Source organism: Carica papaya, chromosome 4, assembly GCF_054855325.1.
Source record: "Carica papaya isolate Zhongbai chromosome 4, ASM5485532v1, whole genome shotgun sequence".
NCBI classification, from domain to species: domain Eukaryota; kingdom Viridiplantae; phylum Streptophyta; class Magnoliopsida; order Brassicales; family Caricaceae; genus Carica; species Carica papaya.
Window position 1 is genome coordinate 8,568,053 of NC_142312.1, and position 10,658 is coordinate 8,578,710.

The following is a 10,658-nucleotide window of genomic DNA, read 5'->3' on the forward strand; positions in this document are numbered from 1 at the left end:
TTTTATTATCGTTTAATTTTTTATGAACCAATATAGAATGGATATTCTCATATCTCTATTGGACATCTCAATTTACTGTGTAAGGAATATAAAACCTAACTTTATTGTTTGCTTTCGCATTTAAAAATACAAATTTATTTCCTTTAAGGTTTTGGCCTTTACAGTTGGCATTAGAAATACAAATCAAGAAAAACGTGATTAGGGCATTTGTTTCAAATCAGTTGATAAATGAGAATAATCAGCTAAGTAATCAATGAATGAGAAAGTAATCAAAATAGATAAACAATAGCAATTTAGACATTATAGGAGAACATAAATAACACAATTAGGCTAATTATACATTGACCGGTTCAAGCTCCACTGGTGACCTATAATTACTTTTAGGGTTTTTTAATTTTTGAAAAATACACCATTATCAGTTATTATACTTTAATTTACCATAACGAGAAAAAAGAGTGAGGGATTCTTACCCTGAATCAGTGTTCGAAACACTGTCTTTTTCACTTCGCTTCCTAACAGTTCTCGGATTTCCTAAATTTTTTCCGTGAAAATCAAAAACACACATTACATATTCAAAAATACCCCAAAAGAATAAGCATTTTTTAATTTTTCCAGCCGGTTTAGGTTTCTGGCATGACAGTGCCGTCGTGCTCCAGCTCTGGCGCCCACAGTGGCGCTTCCTCTCGATTTGGCTATTTTTGACCGATTTTGCATGAAAACCTGCCAAAAAAAAAAAAGTTAGGGGGCCTCTGTCAATCGAAAAAGGGGAAAACTGACACCCTACTGGCGGAGGGATTTCCTGGTGCAGTGGCTCTGTCGTTCCTATTTCTTGGTCAAGGTTTCTCTTCAGCTAACCTGTACCAAAAAGAAATGAGGAACATGAAGGTCAAAAAATTGAGGGAAACGGGAAACAGGAAAGGGATCATCAGAGAGGGTATTTGGGTTACAACTGCAACAGCTCAGCCGAGCTCTACTTAAATTTTCTGGCTCATTTGTTGGCCTTTTGGCTTCAGTATGGGTGTGGGGAGGTTTAAAATCCAATTTTCGGTGGAAAGGAAAAAAGTTTTACCTTTTCGGCATCGATGGTGGCTCCAGTGTGGCGGCAATGGTGTCCCTCCGGTGACTGAGCTTTTCTCCGACGACCCTTCTTCTTCTTCTTCTCCAGTCAGAGGTGTCGGCAAGCGTTTGGGAGCCGACCGACGAGAGGTTTAAATATCTCTCTTCCCCTGATCTTGACCGTCCATTTGTGTCGACATAGAGTAAGGAGAGCCGTCCGATTGGAGACCCGTATAGGCAGATCCGTGTGCAAATCTAGATCGTCCATCGCGATCATCTGGAGTGAATCTTGCCCATTTATTGCCCCACTGTTGGATCTTCATACAGCTAATCAAAGTTGTCCGTTTAAATTTAGGCAGGATTGGGATCTCACCATTCGTGCGAGAAAGAATGGATGTGGGTCGTTGGATCGCCCAGGCACGCGGGTCACCCGCGTGGCTCCCACGTAGAACCTATGCCAGCCTGTCCGCGACGTGGCTCATTCTGACTCGCTGTTGATGGTGATGTGGTCGTCCCACGTGGCCCATATTTCTCTTTTTTACGATTTGATCCCTTATTTTTTAATTTTCTTTCAAATATACCCCATTTTATTCACAGTTTCACCCCGTTTTTTAAAATTGATTTTTAATTTCATCCAAAATCCATATTTCTTCAAAAATTAACAAAAAAATTTAAAACTAAATTGTTTTAATTTATTATTTCGTTAATATTAAATTATCTCGTGCCAAAATTTTGAACTTGAGTGTTACAACTCTCTCCCCTTTAAGAAAAAATTTGGTCCCTTAAATTTATCGCTCTCACACTAGTCAAACAGTTGGGGGTACTGGGCCCCAAAGTTTGATTCTAGCTCCCAAGTGACCTAGTCCTTCGAGTGATTCTACCATAAGACCTTGACGAAAGAAATTTCTCTATTATGAAACACTCTGCTCTTTCGGTCTAAAATATTTACTGGTACTTTCTCATAAGATAGATCCTCTTATAGTAAAAGTGGCTCATGATACAAGATATGAAAAGGATTTGGGTTGTACTTACGTAGTATAGATACATGAAATACATTATGCACCCTGAATAGCTCTATAGGTAGTATTAATCTGTAGGCGGATGTACCAACCTTGTCCAAGGTTTCAAACTGTCCGATGAACCAGAGGTTTAACTTTCCTCTCTTTCTAAGCCTGTTGATACCTTTAAAGGGGGTGACCTTAAGAAACACTCGATCGCCTTTCTAAAATTATAAATCTCTCTTTTGGGTGTCTGTATAACTCTTCTACCTATTCTGAGCTATATGGAGGTTCTTCCTAATTTTGACTATCTTTGCTGTGGTCTCATCTACAAGATCTAGGCGAAACAATTTACTATCACCCACCTTTTCCTAACCGATCAGTGATCTATAAGGTCGGTCATACAACATCTGATACGGAGCCATGCCAAAACTTGTTTGATAACTTTTATTTTAGGTAAACTCTATCAAAGGTAAGTGATCGTCCCAATGTCCTTCGAAGTCTAGAACACAAACCTAAGCATATCCTCTAGTGTGCGAATGGTTCGTTCTAATTGTCCATCTGTTTGAGGGTGGAATGTTATGCTAAGGGATAGTTTCATTCTCAATGTTTGCTGAAAACTTGACCAAAATTGAGATGTGAACCTAGAGTCCCTGTCTGATACCACTATCACTGGAGCTCCATATAGTCTGACTATCTCCTGGATATAGATCATTGCTCGCTTGTCTAAGAGGTCGGTCATCCTAATGATTAGGAAGTGAGAGAACTTGGTGAGTCGGACAACGATTACCCAAATTGTATCATGCCCCGAGCGTGCCTTAGGCAACCCTATTACAAAATCTTTAGTAATATGTTCCCATTTTCACTCTAGTATTGGTAATGGTTGAAGTAGTCCGTCCGGGCGTTGATGTTTTGCCTTAACCTGCTGAGATACAAGGCATTTGGAGACGAAATCAACAAATTTTTTTTTTTCATCCTGCTCTACTAGAATCGGGGTCGCATGCTTTGGTACATCTTAGTACTTTCGGGACGCATGGTGAACTTTGAATTGTGAACTTCGTCATGATATCTATATTTAGTTCACTATCATTTGGAATACACTCTCTGTCTTGGAACCTGAGCAACCCATCGACAAAGACTCAAAATTATGAATTTATGTACTATTTTGTATCCTTTCTGAGAGCTACTAGAGTGGAATTAGTCAGTTGGACTTCCTTTATTCTCTAAATCTGGCCCTTTTTAAATCCTGAAGTTGTATCTGTTGCGCAACCTCTATTACCTTGCATTCATAAACCATTATGTGAGTCAACATATCTGTACTTTTCCTACTGAGCATGTCGGCTACCGCATTGCCTTTGTTTGGGTGATACAAGATCTTACAATTGTAATCCTTGTAGAGCTCTATCCAATGCCTCTAATGCATGTTGAGGTCCTTATAGATGAATATATGCTTCAAGCTCTTATGGTTTGTGTAAATCTCAAAAGTCTCCCCATACAAGTAGTGGCGCTAGGTTTTCAAGGCGTGGATAATAGCGGCAAGTTTTAAGTCGTGAGTGGGGTAATTCTTTTCATGACTTTTCAACTGCCTAGACCCATACCTTTCTGTGATGCATCAGAACACAGACCAACCTTAGGTAGGAAGCATCATTATATACTGTGTATCAACATGTCCCACTCGGTAGAGCTAAAACAGGCACGGTAGTTAACCGTTTCTTGAGTTCTGTAAAGCTTATTTCAAATTTTTACCTTTTTTATGTCAGCGGTGGCTTCAGTGTAGCGACAATAGTGTTCCTCTGGCAACTGAGCTTTTCTCCAACCACCCTTACTCTTCTTCTCCGGTCAGAGGTGTCGGCTAGGGTTTGGGAGCCAACTAAAGAGTGGTAAACCTCTCTTCCCCTGATCCTGACTGTTCATTTGTGTCGACGTGGAGTAAGGGGAGCTGTCCGATTCGAGACCGTTTAGGCAAATCTGTGTGCAAATCTGAACCGTCCATTGCGATCCTCCGAAGTGAATGTTGCCGGTTCATCGCCCCACCATTGGATCTTCACACAACTGATTAGAGCCGTCCGTTTGAATTTGGACGGGATTGAGATCTCACCATTTGTGCGAGTGGGAACGAATGTGGGTTGTTGGATTGCCTAGGCACGTGGATCATTCGCGTAGAACCTGTTCCAGTGTGTCCGTCATGCGGTGCGTTCTAACTCGTCGTTGCTGGTGATGTAGTCATCCCACTTTGCCTGCATTTCTCATTTTTGCGATTTGACCTCCTATTTTTTAATTTTTCTTTCAAATACATATTCATTTATTCACAATTTCACCAAGTTTTTCAAAATTGATTTTCAATTTCATCTAAAATCTATATTTCTTCAAAAATTAACAAAAAAATTAAAAATTAAATTGTTTTAATTTATTATTTTGTTAATATTAAATTATTCCGGATCTAATTTTTGGGTTCAGGTGTTACACCAATACACATAAAATTTGTTGTAATCAATATTTATGGATTACCAATTGATAGGTAGCAATAAGAAATTAAATTACATATAAAATACCATATTCCAAACTTATTGTTTTGTTATGCATGTAGCTTTATAATACTTCCATTCAATGAACAAACTTTCTAAGAAAAGAAACTAATAATGATGATTAATAATTAATCTATTCTGACCTCATCTACAATTGTTTGTCCAATTTAAAATGATATATTACTATATTAATATCTAACTGTTAGTGCTTATTACAATTTCTTTTTTAATATTTTTTTATTATAATTTAATACTTGATATTTTTTATTTATCTTAAACACTATTCCTTTTAATTTTCTATTAGAAAAATTAAAATGAGTAAATCATATTTAAATACTTTAAAAAATAACTTAAAATATATTTAAATTTATAAATCATTAATTTAATTAATTAATACAAATTATTTTAAAAAATTTATTTTTTAAAGCATTATAATATAATTATTTTAACTTTTTTTAAAAAAAAAATGAGAATTACCCCTTAAAAACAAACGGAAAATATCAAAACCTAAATTATTAAGAAAAAAAATTAAAAATTAAATTATAATAAGTGATAAACATTAGGAACTTATAAAAAAAAAAAATCTATATTTGAACTATATAGTTTTAATAACTGTATTCTAAAATGAAAAAAATTATGATTAACACCGCGGGAAGAGAAAGTTACAAGGGGAGAAGCCGTTTTTTTTTTTTTAAAAAAAAAAATACTATCTTCACATCATTACTTATACAGAAAAGAGAAACATTCCGTGTAGAGTATACAATCCAGTGTAACATATAATCCATGATTCCTTTTGTACATGTACATCAGAAACTCAGCATGTACACAGAAAGAAAGCATAAAAGAAATAAAGCAACAAATAGAACCTTCTGAAGTAAGAAAAGAAAAAGAAAAAAAGAAAAGTTGAGAGTCTCATCAGTTCTCACATTTCCAACTACTAGTAGGCACACAGCTCAGATAGTGGCACCAACTACAGTGTTTGTGTCCATTCTCTCCTCTAAACAACATTACCAATCCCACAGCAAACCTGTAATTGTGCATTAATAAAAACTAGTTAATCTCAATTGATCCTCATCTATATGTTTATCTAGACAAAATATACACACTTCTCGCAGCATATATTCTATTTTTTACAACCTAATCCCATGAGGAGTAAGGCAGCTATTTTCCATGAGATAGTTATTCCACCCGCTAAGTCAATCAACTGAGTTAAAAGTAACGTTCGAAAGGGGAGAAGCCAACATCAAATATTAATACATGCATAACAGTTGTTACAAGTCATAGACTCGGTATGTTTCGTATGTGTTGTGAAGTTGATTTTGGTAATTGCACCTGATTACTACATGCAAATAGGCTCATAAATTATAGTGTCTCCAATACTCTACAGAACTTTTAAATATAACAGGAAGCAACAATATTCTAAGCGGTCAAGTATTTTCACTTACCCAGCAATGAGAGCAATTGCGGCAATCACCCATAACACGTATTGGTAAGCCTTGTGCTTAGACTTGACACGGGCACCAGCAGGAAGATGATGACTTTCTGCCCACCCAAACTGGGGACGGAGTAGCAAAACAAAGCCAAGTAGAAAACCAGTCACGAAACCTCCAATGTGTGCAAAGTTGTCAACATGAGGAAGAATCCCTACTGCTAGGTTAACAGCAATGACAAAGACAAGTGTGATAAGGGCTGCAGCCTACAACAAGAGCAAGAGGAAGAGTCATAACAAAACTTGACAATTATTAACCACAGGTTACAGTCCTGAATGAAATTCTCGATCATTATTAGTAGAGAAATGGATTAGGAGCAGACAGCAATCGGTCACCTCTAAATGCAAACAATGCAAAATTGTTACCTACAGATAGCAGCATACCTTGTTAGAATAGATACTCCAATTAGTAAGAAGCTCCGATAACATTGCTCCAAGAAGCCCAAACAAGGCTCCAGACGCACCGACGGAGATATTTCTTTGAATAAAAAGAGATGAGAGTATGCTCCCACCAAATCCTGACAATAGGTAGATGATGCCTACTCGAACTGCATATTATATTTCCGTTGGGGGCAAAGGAAAAGTCAGAATGTATGGGGAGAGGAAAATAACAACAAATGCATTCATCATGATATCCCCAATGAGACAAGAAACCATAGATTTATCATATCTATAAGTAAATGATACTTCCATTTTCTTATCTCCTTTTGTGCCTACAAATACATACTGATATATATATATATATATATATATATATATATCACATATATAGAATGTCCTTTTGTTACCAATGTCTCCAATAAATAGCTCTTAATTAAACACATAGTACAGGCATAAAAATGAGTGCCAACAAAAGTGAACCACATACCAAAACCAAATTGCTGCTCTAGGCGAATCCCAATAAATACCAAGCTCAGCATATTTGCAAGCAGATGGATAACGCCAGCATGCAACCACATACAAGTGATGAGTCTCCATCCTTGATTGCCATGCACCACCTTTCTCCACTCCAGAGCCCCCATTTTTTCCAATCTAAAATAGGAGAAATAGAAAGATTATTAAAATAGATTGCAGTTTCATCAATCTCATACCTGACAAATAGAAATGTCTGATTTTCTTCAACTTTCTTTTTCATTGAGAAATTTTTTCTCTTATCACTTCCTTTTTAGAGAGAGAGAGAGAGAGACAGAGACAGAGACAGAGAGAGAGAGAGAACAAAGTATCTCCCTCCATGTTCTAGATAACTTAAACTTAAGGTTACATGCTTTTAAGATGGGAGCCACTCCATCAGAAAACAACCTTGTTTACTTGGTTATAGACGAAACTAAAATAAATCTTGGGTGCATATATAATGGTTACTAAATGTGATAACCAAAGACAACTTTGTCTTTTTTTATGGTTCAATTAATCAAGGTGAAAATATTTGATACCTTCACGTTAGTTAGTTATTTAATGCTGTACAGCTACAGGCGATGTCCAAAACTCTGTTATAATTTGCAAATAATCTAATAATATTTTATAAAGTTCAGAACCTTCTCAGCCAAATTGGCTCAAGACTAACTCGAGTGCTGATTGGATTTACAATACACCAAAAGCAAACAAGATAACTAAAGTTCAAATGGAGTCAAGACACCTATCCTGTTTTGAGCTGTTCCATCCCCATAACTATCATAATGCTTCAAAAACTGACACACCAAAAGTCCTCCTGGTTGTCCCAATCGAACACAGGAAAAAAAGGAAAAAAAGAACATATCAAGTAAATCTGGTAAACTGAATTTAGAAATAGGCTAAACCAATACTGCTAAAAAAATGGGATAACCCAATACAAGTTGTACTTGATTCGCAATACACACGCCTATACTTATTTCCCATACAATAAAATTTGTTTTCCCCAAATTCTTTAGTTAAAACACAAAACAAGCTCAAACAGCAGTCTGATAAAAGAAAAGAAAAGAAATAACCATCAGAACTTCATTGATCCCAGGCCAGAGATCAAGTTCATCTCACACTTATGATTGTAAACAAAACTTAAAATCAATAACCAGAAACAGAAAATTCATAGTAATTAACAAGAAGAATAAACAAACCAGAATTTACATATAGTTAAAATCAATTTAAGAAAAACACAAATTTTGAAACACCCAGGAGGCTAAACTCAAACAGGATGCGAAACCAAACTCGCAAGAAACAATACAGGCTAACAAAAATAGAAATTAAACAACAGGATAAATCAGAAAACTCACGTAGCAGAGGAGGGGCCAAGAAGAGGATTCTCCCTCATCGGCTGAAAAGAAAACCTGCCAAGAAATCTCGCCACGCAATCACTGTTCTTCTTGGGACAGTCGTTCACATACATGACAGCTACGAATACAGCAATATTCGCCACCACAAACATAGGCACTAGCCATGAAGTCCATTGACTCTCAGAGGTTTCGACATAGAAGTTGCTGCTCTCCCTGCTCTTCGTAGTCCCTCCTCCTCTCTCCAGATCTCCATTTGCCATCATTCCTACCTTATTCGTGGCAAGAATTCTCCTTTTCTGCTTCTCTGGAAATGAAACCATTATGCCGATGGCGTAAGAGAGAGTTGCTTACTTATAAATGATTTTCAGATTAGTTTGTTCGTCTGGTTCCGTTAAAGAGAAATGAGAGAGGTAGATCGAGAAGTGGCGTCCAAGAGTGTCCTTGGGTAATAAAATTATTAACGTGCTGTATGTTAATTTACTTATTTATCTTGTTTGGATGACTAATTGATGATATGGTTGGTTATTGTTTTTATTGATAGCTTATTTTTTTATTTTTTTTAAACTTTTCAAATTACTGATTCGGTAGTTTTTAACGGTTAAATTTTTTTTTTTCTATTTTGACCTCACAATTATTTATTAATTCTTGTATTATTCTTACTTAAATTTTGTTTTTCTTAAACTTAAACCTGCCATTCTTTTCTTTACCGTCGGTTGCTTCTCATCTTCTCCTCTACTTATACTTCCATATTTTGCTGATTGTGGGGAATTGAGAGAGCTTTTTGTAGAGGTTTCTGGAAACCAAGAGGAGGGGAAAATTATAGACGAGTTGAGGGAGAAGTGGGTTTGGCTTCTATTAGGAACGGTAATGTAACCTTTTTCTCTTTATTTTTATTTTTTTTTTCCTCTTTTCCACATAGTAAGATGTATGATCAATAAAATGGATGTCTCAGTTATCTGTGATTGAACATTGATAACTCAGTTTATTTATTTTTGCTATGAAGCTATTTGGCATTTTTAATATTAATTTTTTCAAGCTTCAAGCAAATTTGATAGTAGCATTGGTTTAAGTTCCTAGTTTGCTTTTTTGCTGCTTCAATAAGAGTTTTTTTAATTCCAAGTTGAGAGAGATTAGGGGAAGATTTTTGACCTAAATAAAAATAACTAGACAATGATAGAAGTTTTTCAGTCTTGCTTCCAACCCTATGCCTTTTCCTTTTTTTTTTCCTAGAAACTTTGTTAGCTAATGAATTTTTTTTTTCAGTCTTGCTTTCAACCCTATGCCTTTTCCTTTTTGTTCCTGGAAACTTTTTTTCCCTTTCTTCATAATTTTCATTTGGACGGAGATTACTATGAATTGGTTACTGTTATCATTCATCTTAGTAATTTTGTGTTATGTTAGATACATTCTGATTATTGAAGTTTTTATTTATGGACCTAATTTTTGTATGTAATTGTTGCACAATTTCTTGTCAAAATAGAGAACTGACGGGGTCATGTGTGTTAGGTTGGCAGTATTCAGTTAAAGTGGATGAGGTTTGTTTTTGTGTGTGTGTGTATGGATGTGTATATGAGCCTTTTTTTAGGCTTAAGATAACTTGGTTTGAGGATTGGTTTTCTTCTAAATGACCTATACAGTGATCTCTTTAGTTATGAGACTTTCTCATGCTTGTTAGCTAATGAAAATGATGATTACTGCAAATCATTATCAATCTTTGCTCTCTTTAATAATTGTAGATATAATGACTTGCTTGTTTTGATCATTCTTCATCATTTGTTCTTTTATCAATTTAGGTGCTGATAGGTCTTGTTTTCGAAGCCTACATCGGCTTAACATAGGACAATTAAGGCATCTCTTCTTTTTCTAGTTAGACAAATTGGTTGGATTTAAGTCAGGGATACTTTGTAGTAAATCAGTTTCAAAGCACCTTGAAAAACATAATAGAAGCCTAGATAAGAAAGAGCTTGTATGCCCTTAATCTTTTGGTATTACAATTTTTTTTCTTTTTGGGTTATTTTTCCTTTAGGTAGCTAAAAAAATGGCCTCACTTGTTCTTGTTAGAAGATATTAATATTTGGATATGATACAGATACTTTTTAGAATCTTTCCTCCTCCTTAATCCTGTTCTAATATCAAGAGCTCTGGGATATGGACATTCCTTTGGGATCGACAATCTGCAGAGGAGCTCTTCCACTAATGGATGTGAACTAGGAGAAATAATATTTCCATATCGAAGTTGTCTCTCCCGCACTTCCAATTGCAAGTGAGAACTAAAGGGTAGAGCTTGTTTCCCTTTCTGTGTAAGTTTCAGCTTTTTTTCGGGCCTCACTCTTTCCCTCTCTCTCTT

The 10,658-nt window shown here is 35.8% G+C and overlaps 1 protein-coding gene across 1 annotated transcript; it reads right to left on the bottom strand.

Moving 5' to 3' along the window:
* Nucleotides 1-5,303: 5,303 nt before the first annotated feature.
* On the bottom strand, nucleotides 5,304-8,758 carry LOC110812811 (RHOMBOID-like protein 2). The gene is made up of 5 exons (XM_022039667.2): nucleotides 8,312-8,758; nucleotides 6,937-7,100; nucleotides 6,453-6,616; nucleotides 6,025-6,275; nucleotides 5,304-5,606 (listed from the first exon to the last, which is right to left on the bottom strand). Exons 1-5 carry the CDS (start codon nucleotides 8,629-8,631, stop codon nucleotides 5,495-5,497), a joined length of 1,011 nt encoding a protein of 336 aa, XP_021895359.1. The 5' UTR covers nucleotides 8,632-8,758; the 3' UTR covers nucleotides 5,304-5,494.
* Between the last annotated feature and the right edge of the window lie 1,900 nt (nucleotides 8,759-10,658).

Bases quoted from the DNA above. Each gene is read 5' to 3' on its own strand.
- LOC110812811 (XM_022039667.2), bottom strand. From the start codon at position 8,631: ATGGTTTCATTTCCAGAGAAGCAGAAAAGGAGAATTCTTGCCACGAAT. The intron at 7,101-8,311 runs GTGAGTTTTCTG...CTCCTATTTTAG, and splicing joins CTTGGCCCCTCCTCTGCTAC to ATTGGAAAAAATGGGGGCTC. The intron at 5,607-6,024 runs GTAAGTGAAAAT...GCACAATTACAG, and splicing joins GCAATTGCTCTCATTGCTGG to GTTTGCTGTGGGATTGGTAA.